The sequence below is a fragment of the Sorex fumeus genome, unplaced genomic scaffold, assembly GCF_029834395.1.
Source record: "Sorex fumeus unplaced genomic scaffold, SorFum_2.1 ptg000037l, whole genome shotgun sequence".
NCBI classification, from domain to species: domain Eukaryota; kingdom Metazoa; phylum Chordata; class Mammalia; order Eulipotyphla; family Soricidae; genus Sorex; species Sorex fumeus.
Window position 1 is genome coordinate 38,807,057 of NW_026606094.1, and position 15,336 is coordinate 38,822,392.

Consider the following 15,336-nt stretch of genomic DNA (forward strand, 5'->3'; position numbering starts at 1 on the left):
GCTCCCAAGGAAGGGAAACTCTATTCAACATATTTATATTATGTAGAATCCAAACCAGAAAATTTTTAATAGAGAAAAGGATGCTATTAATCATTACGCCAGGACCTTAGGTGTAAAAAACGAATATACAGTCACCGCAGCTGTGAAGGATGCATAGAAAAACAATATTAAATTCTCAGTTTTCAAGCTGGAAAAAAAAAAGACAACAAAACACCCACCCAGGCAATTTGGCTGAGGAGGGCTTACTAAGAGAGAACTTCATGGACTGCCCCTCTTTATCCTCCAAGGATATAATCACCTGTGTCTAGGAGAAAGGAATAAAATCTGGGGAAAAACAGATAAAGATAGGATTATGAAGCCATATTAGGCCCTAGCTGGTAATGAAGGGCAACAGAACCTTCATCTCAATGAATGTGGAGACACGGATTAGAAGAAACCATGCCCTCCTTCTTTGTGGAGACCATTTGTGGTGACAATGACTCAAACCTGGGTCGACTCCATGGAAGCCAAGAACCTTACCTACTGTGTTAAGACTGGCATTCTCCTATCATTAAAAGGGCTCATTTGCTTTTAGCAAAGTTGAATAACAAATCTTTCAAACATTTTGAAAACCAGTGTAACATATTTAGGTTTAGGTTTTGGTTTTTGTTGTTATTGCTTTTAGAATACATGATATTTCTTTGAGAATTTAAAATTGACTTTGAGTGCTTCATTCAAACTCGTGTCCAAGGGCCACCTAAATCCCATCTTTGAATCCCCAGCCTTCATTCCATTTTACTATATCCTGTTACACCAAGCATTTAGTTCCCTCTGGTTTCATTAACATTTGCAGTTGGGGGAGGTAAAAGTAGAGAGAAGAAAGGAAGAAAGAGGAAACAAAACATCTTTGTTTTTAAGTATGTTAAAGAAACTTGGTTGCTGGTAGCCCAGCTAATAGGGGAATAATATTACTAAAATGCAAATTACACAGACATTCATACATTTCTTTGAGGAGTAAGTGAACACAGAAACTTACCTGAAGGAAAAATGTAATAAAAGAAATAATTCCAAGCATTAGAAACAATAGTGAAAATAAGTTACTATTGTATCTTTTTGTCTCAGGATCCTCATTTCTGGTAAAAATCTGTTAAGAGAACATTGAAAGGTTTTAGTTTAATTACTAAAGAAGCTATTATGAGTCTGACCAATTTCCATGAAGCACAGTATTCAAGGTCAAGAAAGTTTGAGTAGTGGAGTTCATGCCCAATTCAATCAGCTAATCAGTGGCTGAATAAATAGCAGTCCTCCTACATTAAAAAAAAAGAAAGTTTGAGTAGAATGGGTTGTGTTCCCCTAATGCTTAACTTAAAAGTATCTGTACCCCTGAGAGGCCAAGAATAGGAAAGTTATTCCTGAATTTATCCAATACCTTTCTCCACTCATACTCCCTTTCTGGGAGCATTAAGAATCACAAGTGCCACATTCCTTGTTTGTGAAAGTCAAATACTTCCTCTTTGGTGGGAAACTATGCTGTGTGACAGTCCACTGTTTCACACATGGACATTTCAAACTGTCCATTTCAAACTGTCCATTCATGTCTGAAGAAAATCTGCTGACAAGGTTTTGATAAAACAAAGAAAGAGGTTCCTTCACTTAGCCTGGGCCTTTTAGGAAGTGTCTTTGAACCAGGAGTGTCAGTTATATAGCCAGTGAGGAACCAGAGCCATCGCCACACATGGAAACCTTTGCAGAACAAACACTAGATACGAAAAGAAGATGAAATCTCTTTTTAGAGTGAACCAAAATCAAACTTAATACAGTCACAGTCTAACCTGAAGCCAGACAATTTTATTTTTTGTAAAGGAAAAAAATCATTTTAGAAGAGATGAAATCCATTTTCCTTGATTAGTTTCAATATTTCAACAAAAATAGTTAGCAATCAGTAAGTTATTCTTTTTATCCTTATAACCACCTCCTGTAATTTATTATCATCACCATTTTTACACAGAAGGGCTCTGAAGTACAGAGACGTTTAGTTGTTGAGTATGATCAGTGAATGATCGCCCAAAGTTCAAAACTCAAAGAATCTGATTCTGAGTCCACAGTATTAAACCGTGTCACCCATCTACAATGAAATAGAGCATTAGTTGCTACCTAATATGTAAGAGCTAATGTGCCAGCTTCCAGATTTATTATTATATTTATTATATCATATTATATATCATATATATTTATATTCATAAAGAGAAAATCAAAGTATTTGAGCTTTTGTTATATAAAACTCAAAGGATTCTTAATTGACTATTTTTTCCCCGATGATACCACTGTCTAACTCTTAACCTGCAAGACAAATGTTACATCAGGTATAGTAGTATCCAAGTCACAGGCTCAATGTTCACATAAAGTTTTAATGAAAACATAGTCATGTTCATTTTTTCTATATTGCATATGACTGCCTTTGTACTACAATGGCAGGGTATGTATTTGCAGCAGAGATTTTATAGCTTGCAAAGTCTAAAATATTTACTCTCCTTCCTTTACCTAAAATTTTGCTAGTCCTAATACTCTAAGATAAACTCCACAAAAAAGACATCTCCTTCTTGGCATATTTTTAGCACATGGATCAGTACCTGGAGATAAGGCACTGATCTTACTTCTTGAACACATGAACATAAAGTTGAAATGGGTTAGCCAAGTGATAGGTAGACCTGAACCTTTATATATTACAAGACACAATCAAAATTTAGTGTTTGGTCTATTTTTCAAACAACAGCTAATCTCTTTCTCCACAGTTTTCTACATTATGGCAAAGGTGTCCTCAATTTGACATTGAACATCTGTCACTAAGAAGAGAATATGTTGAGATGTCATCTTTAAAAGCAGTTGCAACCAACTTATATGAAACTCAGTCTTTTGGAAGATGCTCCTATTTGTTTTTATCTGAACAAGTGAGACGTATGTCTCAGAGGCTGTGTGCCTGTCAGGTCCTGACAACTGACCTGTGTGAGATCATGCTGATCTGAGCTAAGTAAAGAGACCCTCTGCATACTGATGACACAACTTAGGAGTTTTTCTTAGAGTTCAACCTTGGCAGGCAAGGCTTGAAAATTCATTATTTCAGAGATTTTGTTCCTAGGATTCTTGAATAGAAACCAAGTGGGCAGGAGAAAAGAAAGATGAGGAAAAAAACAGCATTATTACCACTAGAAAAGGGATTGCTATTCTCTTAAGGCAATTTAGTTTCAGATGGAAGTATGTGCTCTTTGTGGTCTTTGTAGATGATCACAAACATGTATATTTTATTCTTTGGTAGTACTAAAAGTAAATCCACAATATGAATATAATTACTTACTCCAATGATTCTTGAAAAAATTACTGAAAAAGCTGGTTGCAAGCCTCCATTTATGATGGCACAGATTACACCAACCACAAAATAAGGCCACTCTGTTTGATTCAGCTTCAAAATCCTCCAAAATGAAACTGGAGGTACACTTTCATCCTGGAAAAAGAAAATATTATAATAGACTAGTATTGACAAATTAACAATTAACAATATACAATTATCTCTTTATTCACAAATTTTAAAAGTACATATCCTGTTCCCAATCAATTGATGGCTTATTTTTTAAGTGCTGAAAGATTTTTTTTTAATTTTAATTCCTCTGTATTTAAAGAAATGTTTCCACAAGAATGTCATTTAGAAAATGACAAGAATATAACTAGGAATAGAGAATGAAAATTTTTATATTTAAGGATACAATATAATTGGTATGCTTACATTATACATCAAAATTCTAAAATTTGTACCCCATAAATTCTTAACTGCAGATTTTTGAGATCATGCTCAAAATGGTGGGGATTTTGGTTTGTAGGACTCGCTGGGGAAAAGGATAGGAGTCTGGCTGAAATTTTCTTGTTCCCGTTTTGATCCTAGCCCATGTCCACTAGAGTTGAGAACACAGCAGCAGCGTTGAAGACACAACTCTCCCTCTCACTTACCACAGTCTCTTTTGTACTAAGTTTTCCATCTTGGTTTGATGATGCACGGGTACTACCTCTCGTTGATTTTCTTCTTGTTAGACTTGATGCCAAATCTTTTGAAGAATTTTGTAAAATTTCACTGGATTCCTCAACTGAGCTTTCTAATTCAATTTCATTTCCCTTTGTCTGAAATAAACAAGAAATATGGGAAAGTTGGTTAGGCTCATTTAGTCAATAAAAATTAATCATGGAACACCAGATAGCAAGGAAAACTTAAGCAATTAGACAAAAAGACTAACTATTGATTCTTTTAATATGTCACATATCTAAAACTTAAAAAACCTAAATAAGAACTCCCACTGATGGGACCAGGGAGATAATACAGCAGGTAAGGTACTTTATATGTGGCCAACCAGGGTTTGATTCCTGGCACCCCATATGGTCCCCTGAGCCCCACCAGGAGTGATCCCTGAGTACAGAACCAAGAGTAGTCCTTAGCACCACTGGGTGTGGCCCCAAAACAAAACAAACCAAAAAAATTCCCACTGAATATGCTAAAATGTTATCTATTCCATATTATCTTAGTCATCTCCTTTTTTGTGGGTTATTTTGTTGTTGTTGTTATTGTTTTTGTGGGTTATTTTAAGGGACCTACACACATCTGCTTTTGCACCTAAACTGTCAACAGAAAAATGGCACAGGCCACATTGTGATATACATCTATCATTTTAAATTTTCTTAACAACTATAAAAATTTTAATTATTTTATTTTAAATAGAATATTCATTATATTGTGATATTCTGTAATCTTCAGAATCTGGCATGCATTTTTAACAAAAACACATTACAACTTACAACTCTTCAACCCAAATTAACAACTCAAGTGTTCAGTTGCCACATGTGGTTAGTGGCTACTATAATGGATAACTTACTTATCAACTTTTAAAAATTCTTAATTTTTCTCTATTTTTATCCTTCCTCTTTGCAAGAGAAAAAATATTTTAAAAACTCAATCTTGACTACCACAACTTTTCTTTCCATTCCTCAACATAACCAAGTAAAGTAACATTTATTTATAGCACTAAATATAGAAAAATCTGCTTATGCCTAAGATATTTTAGGGATGTTGAGTTAATATATACCTGCATTGTGACAAGTTTGTAATAAATGCCTTCTACTTTCATGAGCTCCTCATGATTTCCTCTCTCCACAATGACTCCATTTTCAAACCCAGCAATGACATCGGCATTACGAACTGTAGACAAACGATGAGCTATCACAATAGTGGTCCTTCCTTCTCGGGCCTAAAATCAGAAAATGTTGGTGTTTGAGTAAAGAAATGATTATAGTAAAATTTTCACTCATACATATACTAAGTACCAATACTTTGAACATTGTATAACTGCCAAAGCTATATAAGAGTCTATCTCTCTCTTCAAGAAATATGGGAAAGTTGGTTAGGCTCATTTAGTCAATAAAAATTATATTATAATGTATTATTATATTGTAAAAATTATATTATAATGAATTATTATAATGTATTAAAATAATATATTAAAAAAGGTACAAATCTGAAGTGATATACCTGTTTATATACATCACGGCAAAGTCTGGCAAGCTACCAGTGACATATTTGATATGCCAAACACAGTAACAAGTGTTACAATGGAGATGTTACTGGGCCCGCTCCAGCAAATAGATAGATGAACAACGGGAGGACAGTGACAGTGACAGTTTATACACATTCATGTATATATTTGGGAGCCATACCCAGGCTCTATTTTTTTTTTAAGACTGACAGCTTAAGTTGCTTTTCGTCTCCTTTCCTCCTAGACCAATTTTCCTATTCCAGTTAGACCATTACTGTTGGCAAAGCATCTGCAAAACAAGTGCTATATGCACTGTACCATCTCTCCAGCCCCAATTTTATTAATACTACACAAGCATCTAATACTACACAAGAATTTTATTTTGCCTCTATCTGTCTAAGCTTATAGTAGCAGTAAGGAGTTCATACAAAAAATTAAAAACCTGGAACCAGAGCGATAGTACAGTGGACAGGGTGCTTCCTTACACCTGACTGACCTGTTTGATCCTCAGCACCCCTATGGTGCTGACCCCTCAGCACCCAAGCCCTGCCAGGAATGATCTCTGAGTGCAGAGCTCTCAGTAGTAAGTAAAGTAGTAATAAGCCCATCACCAGGTATGACCCCAAAACAAAAACAAGCAAATAAACCAACCCCACCATGCAGGTTGTTTTTCGTTTGAACAGATACAGAACAATGTGCCATATTGGTGCATATGGGCTACTGATCATAGGTATCATTCCATTTTTTCTTTTAAACTCACATAAGGCTTTATTCACAGATATTATGATTAAAAGATTTACAAAAAGTAATCTGGAGGCCTGAGAATGACCTTGTTTTGAGATGTTACCACTCACTCTTTTAAATCTGTGGTAGCATGGCTTACAACAGCATTAGTATTTACGCTTTAAGCATACAATGTTACTGCACATGCTTATGTCCCTCCACTACTATTCCCTAAGTCCCTCCTCCTTTGCCCCTAACCTCCCCACAACACCACTGCTTTGCTACATCTCCTGCTTGATAAATTCACTTCTGTTTTCAGTGTCTAAGGCCTTGTCTTCATTCCCTTGCTTTGTCTTTTTATATTCCACATATCAGTGAGATCATCAGGATTTTTTTGTTGTTTTTTTGCTTGTTTGTTTTTTCTTTTTGGGTCACACCCGGCAATGCACAGGGGCCATTCCTGGCTCTGTACTTAGGACTTACTCCTGGCAGTGCTCAGGGGACCATATTGGATGCTGGGATTTGAACCTAGGTCGGCCGTGTGCAAGGCAAATGCCCTACCCATTGTGTTATCGCTCCAGCCCCATCATCAGTTTTTATATTTGTCGTTTTTACATACTTTGCTTGGGGCTGGAGCGATAGCACAGCGGTAAGGCATTTGCCTTGCACGCAGCCAACATGGCCGACCCGAGTTCGATTCCTCCGCCCCTCTCGGAGAGCCCGGCAAGCTACCAAGAGTATCTTGCCCGCATGGCAGAGCCTGGCAAGCTCCCCGTGACGTATTCGATATGCCAAACACAGTAACAACAAGTCTCACGATGGAGACGTTACTGGGCCCGCTCGAGCAAATCAATGAACAACGGGAGGACCGTGACCGTGACATACTTTGCTTAATATGATACCTTCTAGTTCCACCCATGTTGTTGAAAAATGCCAGATTTCATCTTTTCTTATAACTGAATAACACTGCAGTATATACCCAAATATCTTTATCCACTTCTCCGTTCCTGAGCACCTGGACTGTCTCTACATCTTAGCTATTGTACCTAGTCCTACAATAAATATAGGCATGCATATATGTCTTTTTGAACTAATGCTTTTTTGTTCTTGGGGTATGATCCAGTGGAATTTACTGGATCACATTGGACCTCTATATTCAGTTCTTTAGATGCTTTTAAGAAAAGGGAGGTGAATAGAATCCCCATGCCCCAAATTACTTTTAAGGGCAACCTTTTTAAACTTTTATGTATAACTAATACATAGTTCCACTATAGAAAAAATACAAGTGTATTAATAAGCAAAGTGAAGGGGTAGGATCTCCTACAATCTCTCTGTATCTATTCTGGCTCCACAAAATTTTAATGACTCTTTCTCAAAAATTTGTTAACCATAAATAAGAGGGTATTTAAAGGACCATGTGGTATTGTTTTCTTATTACAGAAGAAGAAAATTGAAATAAATGTTTTCATCTTTAAATTCTACTCTGACTTTTCAACCACTGAGTTTTTTGTTTCAAATGTTGCCATATTCCTTCTCCTTGTAAGGCTAATCTAGCTCCTATTACATTCACAGATCATGCATGCAAAGCCTGACACAAAGCCACTATCCAAACCCAACTGATGAGTAAATCATAAAAACTCATGAAATGGATGATGGTGTCAAACTGTTGATAGCCAAGACATTTCATGGTGTAGTAAGATCCTAGTAGGTTCCTAACATCATCAGTATTCTGCCCCTCTCCTGTGAGTAAGAGGTTTTGCATATCTGGGAGTCTTCAAAGGGCATTTTAATTTTATATCTTTACATTTAATATCCTTACAAGCGGCCAACATGGCCGACCTGAGTTCGATTCCTCCACCCCTCTCAGAGAGCCCGGCAAGCTACTGAGAGTATTTGATATGCCAGACACAATAACAACAAAGTCTCCAATGGAGACGTTACTGGGCCCGCTCGAGCAAATCGACGATCAACGGGAGGGCCTTTACCTTTTTACCTTTACATTTAATATAAGCCCTTAGACTACGGTTTCCTTCTTGTTGACAGTAGTAAAAATACCAGGATCAAATTATCACAGATAACTAAAGATAAATTTCGAACAAGAAGACCATTTTTATTTGAATATATAGTTCTTGTTGTTTAAAAGGTTTTTCAAGTATCTTCCAGTGAAAAAAATTTCATCTGTACTTAAAAAACTGCCAAGGAAATAAATAGAAATTAAGTAAACTTGGCAAGGCCTGACAATATTAATATGTGAAGGAACCACTTTAGAAACAATTGGAAGAGTTATACTCTTTTGTAAGAATAAATTTAAACAAGAATTAGCAGTAGATGTTTTTATGGTATAAGATTTAAAAAATTAGATCTATCGAAACTGAGATTCACAGACCTTATCCAAAGCTGCCTGAACGACTGCTTCACTTTCAGTGTCCAAGGCTGATGTGGCTTCATCTAGCAGAAGAATCTTGGGGTTGCGAACCAAAGCTCTAGCAATGGCGATTCTCTGTTTCTGTCCCCCACTCAACTGGGCCCCTCGCTCTCCAACCAAGGTGTCAAATTTCTACAACAGAAAACACAGGAGAACATAACAAAAGAACTAGCAATCACAGTTCATATGGTAACAGGAGAAATCTCATAAAGAACTCAAGTTGCACAGGCAAAAGCAATCCAATTCCTTAAAACTTAGCTACAATCAACCTCAATATTTAAAAAATCTGTGGACTACTAGTTGATGCTGCTAAAGCTTTAAAAGCTAAAGTACTCTTGATTTCCTTTCTTAGAAGTCCCTCCAATTTATAATAGTTTCCTAACTCAAGATGCATGAGATCAGCTTTCAATTCCTTGAGCCTCTAACCTAACCAACATGAAGAACTTACATTAGGCAGTTTCATGATAAAGTCATAGGCGTTGGCTTCTTTGACAGCTTTCTCAATTTCATCCATGGTGACATTTTCACGGCCATAACGAATATTTTCAGCTATTGTAGTGGCAAACAACACAGGTTCCTGACTCACCACGCCAATAATTTCCCGCAGATATCTCACGTTTATGGATCTAATGTCCTGTCCATCGATAGTGACCTAAAAAAAAAGTGATTTTCAAACCTTGCAGATCAGACACCTATGCAATGTTAAGTACTTATTGCTGCTGCACCAAGCTCAGCCTTCGTCATCTCACCATGCCTTCTGTGGGGTCATAGAGCCTCTGCAACAGCTGGACAGTTGTGCTTTTCCCGCAACCGCTGTTTCCAACCAGGGCCACTGTCTGTCCACTCTGGACCTGCAGGTTGAGGCCCTTCAAGATCTGTCAGAATGCAAAAGAAATAAACGTAAGGAGGCAATAACCGAGAGGGCTGAGGTACATCTCACTTTGCATGTGGGAGCCTGGATTCAAGCTCTGGCTCTGCATGGTGCAGCACTGCTAGGAGCAAGCCTCAAAAACTGAGCTCAGGTGTAGCCTTTAGGCACCTCGAAATATGACCCAAAAATCATGGGGGATAAAAGGCCAGACAAGATGTAAGGACTACTGAATTAAAAAACTAAGCAAATATATGTGTATGCATAGGCAGAAAGAGAGAAAGTTACGATCTCTAAAGAAAACTATCAGAAACTCTGCATCCAATAAATTGTTGAAACTTTGTCACTGTACCTGGATTTCTTTTCGAGATGGGTAACTGAAATGAACATCTTTGAATTCCAAATTTCCTTTAATATTATCTGGCTTGTATCCAGTCTTTGAAAAGCTGTCAATGTTTGGTTTCTAAAGCAGAATGAAATTTTAGAAGGTTACTAGTTTACAATAAGTACTTTTAATGACATTTGTGGTGAGTTGGCTAAAAGGATTTTTAAGAAAAACTAAACCAGATCTTAATCAGAAACTTTTAGGGCGTTGAATAAATGGGCAGTTCAGACTTACATTATCAATTATCTTGAAGATTTCATAAGCTGCTCCTCTTGCATTTGCAAACGCTTCAATGCTTGGGGATGCCTGTCCAATACTAAAAGCCCCAATTAAAACAGAAAAGAAGACCTAAGGAATGTGAAGAAAACTGAAAGTTACTTAGGTTGTATCTTATTGTTTTTATACTTGTTTTTTCTAACATAATAAAATTTTTACATGGAAAATGAGTATAGAATATTAAAATTTTAATATTAAAATATTTTTAAAGTTTAATATTTTAACAGTTTTTATTGTATTTGCTAAGATTACTCTTACTTGCTCAGTAAAACTATGATATAGCTAACAATATGTCTTGAGAAAATTTTTTTAGATTGTCTTGCTTCAATTTCTTCATTTGAGAAGAAAGAAGAAGACAGAAGGAGGAGGAGGTCGAGGAGTGGGGATGGAATAGGAGGAGGAGGAGGAGGAGGAGGAGGAGGAGGAAGAGGAGGAGGAAGAGGACAAGCAGGAAGGAGCAGCAGCAGCAAGATTCTTTGTCCTACCTACTGGGTAACCTTAGAATTTTTATTAAATAAATAAATAAATAAAACAGTATATATAAAAATATTTTGTGAATTACAAGCAAATAAACCTAAGGCATAATTCTTTATCAAGTAAAACTCTTTTGTCCACCACTTAGTTCTCTCTGAGACAGATAAATAAATTTGGGCTTCTGTGTTGATGTTTTTTTCTGGCTTTCCCTTTCCCCATAACTTTCGTCTAAATTAAGTTTCCTATTGGTGAAGATTTGATTTTCTCTTCAGAATTAAAATAGAATTAAAATAACTATTTCTTTCTAAATTAAACAAGCATCCAATATATGTAGAAATAATTTTGCAAAATCATTCTATATTTATTTTCCCTACCAGTATTTTCCCAACATTAATAGTTATGGCTCTCTATTCCTGCTATTTCCATTTGGTAGGAGTGATAGCAGACTCAACAAGTCAACAAGACTATCCCATAGTAGACTGAAATTTGTGCAAGCAGTTTGAGAGACCGGTCTGGGCTCAGGTAAATATTATACATAAGATGGCTCATCCCCACCACAAACAAGCAACATAAATCTCTTCTCACAAGCTAGGTTCACACAGTCACACTATCCTAATAAGAGCACTTTGGCTTTAAAAGAAAAAAAAGCCATTAACTGAATAATCAGAGACAGGATTATCCCATTCATAGTATAAAAGTGGTTTCTGAGAAAAGAGACAATTTAAAGAAACTCATCAAAACTATGGTCTATAATCGACTCCACATACTTGTACAAAGGTACTGTCTTGATTCTTCCCAAAGAATAAGGCAAAATTAAAGTTTGTAGAAAAATAAAGCACTAAAGTAAATTTAATAAAGCAAAATCTAAAGCAGCATTTACTTCATTAGATCAAGACACAGAGTGAGCTCAATCAGCAATTTCATTGCCTTTTAAGGTTTTCATTGAATGGCAAGTCTTTTGCACTTGTACAGAAGTTTGTAAGGCCATGAACCTCCAGAGAGTATATATTTTCAGGAAGAGTAAAAAGTGATCCTTGCATAAATTTATGAGGTGGATTAGCTTTTACTCCAAGGACTTTGAAGAGTTAAATGGTGAATTTTGTCATTTTCTATGAATAATACCTTAGAAAATAAATGTTGAAGGGATGGAGAGAAAGTAAAAGTATTATGGTATTGGCCTTACATGCGGCCAACCAGAGTCTGAACCCTGGCATGATATGGTCTTTGAAACATTACCAGATACAGACCAAACCCTGCATAATCACTCAAGCCCCTTGAGTCTGGCACAAAGAAATAATCTTGACAAATTTAAGTTTGTAATATAGATGTTGGTAATGTTCATATTTAGGCTTCAGGATTAATTGTGCAAGGAATCTGCGAAGAGACAATAATATTGATCATTGTCTATATCTAATTTCTTTTTCACTTTTTAACCTAATAGGGCAGATTTCTGTATCATCCAATTGGTACTTGTATATTAATATATTACAACCAAGCTGACATTACTTAATAACACTCGCATTTAAAATAATGATCAATTTCTTAGTATAACATTACTTACAGTAAGTACTTGTCCAATAGTATACTCATTTGAGAGAACCAAGGATGTCCCATACCAGAATGCCAAAGCATATGATGCATAAATTAACAGGAAAGCAGCTCCCATGGAAATGTTGGCTGTTACAGCTTTCTTAATTCCAAGTTTTTTAGCTTCTTCCAAATTTTTATTGTATCTGAGGAAGAACAAAAGTTACCATATATAAGTCTACATAAATCTTATAAAGTGAGTTAATGTGGTATGATCATCATTAAATACTTAGAATGTGTCCAACCCTGAGACAAGTATTTCACAAGTATTTTCTCCCTTTGTCTATACTGACCCAATGATGTTAGTGCTATTTTATTTATTTCTTGTAAAAAGAAAATAGTCTTAAAGGCAGTACACTTTATGGAAGAGTCTTCTAAAAGCTTCTAAAAGCTTCAAAAAGCCTAAAGAGACGGGACCTTGTGGAGTGTAACCATAACCATGGACACTGGTAAAAGGACTGGTATGGGAACAATATACACCTGAAATTCAATCATAAATATCTTTGTAACCTTGTAATCTATGGTGACTCAATAAAAAAAGTTTTTAATTTAAAAAAATAACAGCTTTACCTTTAGCAATAGTGAAATAAGTGAAGTTATATTTAGCAAATTTTGTGAACATGAATTGTTTTATTCACAAGACAAAATAAGCTATTCAAACACTTGTTTTCCCTTAAAAAATCTGCCTTTAAAAATTATTCAATAAGATAAATTCAATAGCATTTCTTTAAAATGCTAGAAAGCAGTCAGTATAGTTTCTCAACAGTAAGGAAGCTTAGGAAGTTTCTTTCCCATGCTGAGTCCTTCTGAAACTATAGAAAAACAAAATGAGAGGATAAAAGTACAAGAACATAAAAGTACAAGAAGCTTTAATTTTTATCTAATACTCTTACATTAAATTAACTAGATGTTTTGCCTTATTTTCACAGATTTTTACTTCTAAAATCATGGGTCTGCAAAAATAATTTGGCTTACAAATATAAAATAATCCTTCATGTACTATGTCCGCTTTCCGAGCCTTTCTATATATTTCCATCTGTCAGGTCATGATTGGTCACTGCTAAAGAAAGGGGCTCTGACTTGCCTAGCTCAGGCTACCCAAGGACACTGAGTTGCCTTCAGGGTTGAGAAAAATCAAATCTCTGCATATCTATGTCCCTATAACCTGATGATGGCTGGAAGTCTATCCTTTATTAGCCAAACTTGGAGAGCACTCATTGACCCGTCTGAGGACAAATACTGGGAATTCTAGGGAAGAAGGTAAAGAGCAAGAACACAAACAAACAGCATTAGTGTTCACCGACATATTTTCTCTCTCCAAGTCTAATGACTTAACTCTTACTCCCAAATGACAACTTTAATACTTTTTACACCTTCAGAAAGCAGTTCATTTCTGATTGGCCATTATTTAGAAGAAATACAGCAGACTATTATGTTCAGGAGAGACATGGAGGACATTAATAGATCTTTGCAAATACAGAATCAAAATAAAATTAGTAGAGAAATAGGACAGATTATAATTGAGTCTTAAATCTGTCTTATCCTCTTACTTCAAATGCCCTGTAAAGTCTCAAACACTGCGATGCAGAAAGAAGCTCCTAACTATTCAAAATGGAAAAACTTTCTTACTTGAAGAGTTCATATATTGAGGACTTCAACCCATAGAAACAAGACTATATAGATATTTTGTAGTATTGTGTTAATTTTCCTTTGCAGATACCAGTAGATAGGATATATTGCAAAGTTCAAGCCCTACGCAAATGAGCATGCATCCTCTCTGACCTTTATGATACTCAAATGAACATGCATTCTCTCTAGCCTTTATGATTAAAAAAATAAAACTTCAATTGCTATTTTACCAATTACAAAACCATGCCAAATAAAATGTACATGACCACCCATACTGCTGAAGACCAAATTTAAACAGTAATACAATAGTCACATATAGTTAGACTTACACATGGTTATATAATTACACGTGATTGCATTTAAGGAATTTTAACACTTCTAATGTAACACCCTATTAACTTCTTTGAGTTCTTGCTTACCGCGACTAATGCAGAAATCAATTCACTGATATGTTGTTGTCCCATGTAGCCAGAGGAAACATTTGCAAAGGAAGCAATAGCAAGGAAGAAAATAATTTAGATGGCAGAAAAAATAAATGAAGAGAAGGGGATAAGGTGGGAGGAAACATAAACAATACTCTTATGCAGGCTTTTGATTAGCTTTACAATTTTTAAAAAAACACATACAAACCCAGATATTATAGACACCTATTCACTGGAAGCAGTATGAAAATGCCAACTGAATAGGGACTCCAAAAGTAAAGTTATATAACAAAAGTATTCATATATAGAAAAATTATTATGCTTAATTAATTTGAAAACATCATGCAAATAGCCATCAGTGATGCAGAAAGCCACTTACAAGAGCAAGGAACAACTTCAGTTAAAAAAAGAGAAGTCAGTACTAACAGATAAACATTTGCAAGATACATAAAAAAGAAAATATAGTTTTTAAACTAAGGAGGATAGAAACCATTTTATACTATTAATTAAATTTAAAATTCTAGTTAAGATCCAAATAACTCAGCTTCATCCTATACCTGCTTATTTGAAGAAAAAGTAAAAGAACTTAATATTTGTATATGTAGAAGTACAGAAGAAACAAGTCAAAGGAAAAAAGGACTATGTTTGGTCTAGGGAAAAGATTTCTCTGCTCTATTTTCAATTATATTCCAAATTTTGATACCTGTTATCCACATCTTCCTACAGCCTAGATCAGCCTGCCATTACCCTTCCCCCTGACCCGCTTGCATCTGCGTTTTCTTTCTGATTCATTCTCTAGGCTAACCACAGACAGAGAAGTGACCTGAACACTTATTGTGGATAAAAGTCCTCTTCGTAAAGATTCTCAATTACTTCCCTGGCCCCTTGGAATAAAATTCTGAGCACTCACCTGACTTTAGCTGCCACATTATGGCCTGTTCATACTTTTAAGTGTGCATCTCTTCACCTCAATTTCCCCACAGTCAGGTGAGCTCTGG

General features: G+C 35.6%; 1 protein-coding gene across 2 annotated transcripts in view; it reads right to left on the reverse strand.

Moving 5' to 3' along the window:
- The window catches only part of LOC130027426 (ATP-dependent translocase ABCB1), a 107,015-nt gene that overhangs the window by 36,353 nt on the left and 55,326 nt on the right, over positions 1 to 15,336 (reverse strand). For both annotated transcript variants that reach the window (XM_056118194.1, XM_056118193.1), the window contains exons 9-18: positions 12,262 to 12,433; positions 10,185 to 10,298; positions 9,918 to 10,028; positions 9,447 to 9,572; positions 9,146 to 9,349; positions 8,659 to 8,829; positions 5,103 to 5,264; positions 3,979 to 4,146; positions 3,332 to 3,478; positions 1,016 to 1,123 (exon numbers count right to left, since the gene is read on the reverse strand). In XM_056118194.1, coding sequence (XP_055974169.1) covers positions 1,016 to 1,123; positions 3,332 to 3,478; positions 3,979 to 4,146; positions 5,103 to 5,264; positions 8,659 to 8,829; positions 9,146 to 9,349; positions 9,447 to 9,572; positions 9,918 to 10,028; positions 10,185 to 10,298; positions 12,262 to 12,433 — 1,483 coding nt within the window. The remainder of the gene's footprint in view (positions 1 to 1,015; positions 1,124 to 3,331; positions 3,479 to 3,978; positions 4,147 to 5,102; positions 5,265 to 8,658; positions 8,830 to 9,145; positions 9,350 to 9,446; positions 9,573 to 9,917; positions 10,029 to 10,184; positions 10,299 to 12,261; positions 12,434 to 15,336) is intronic.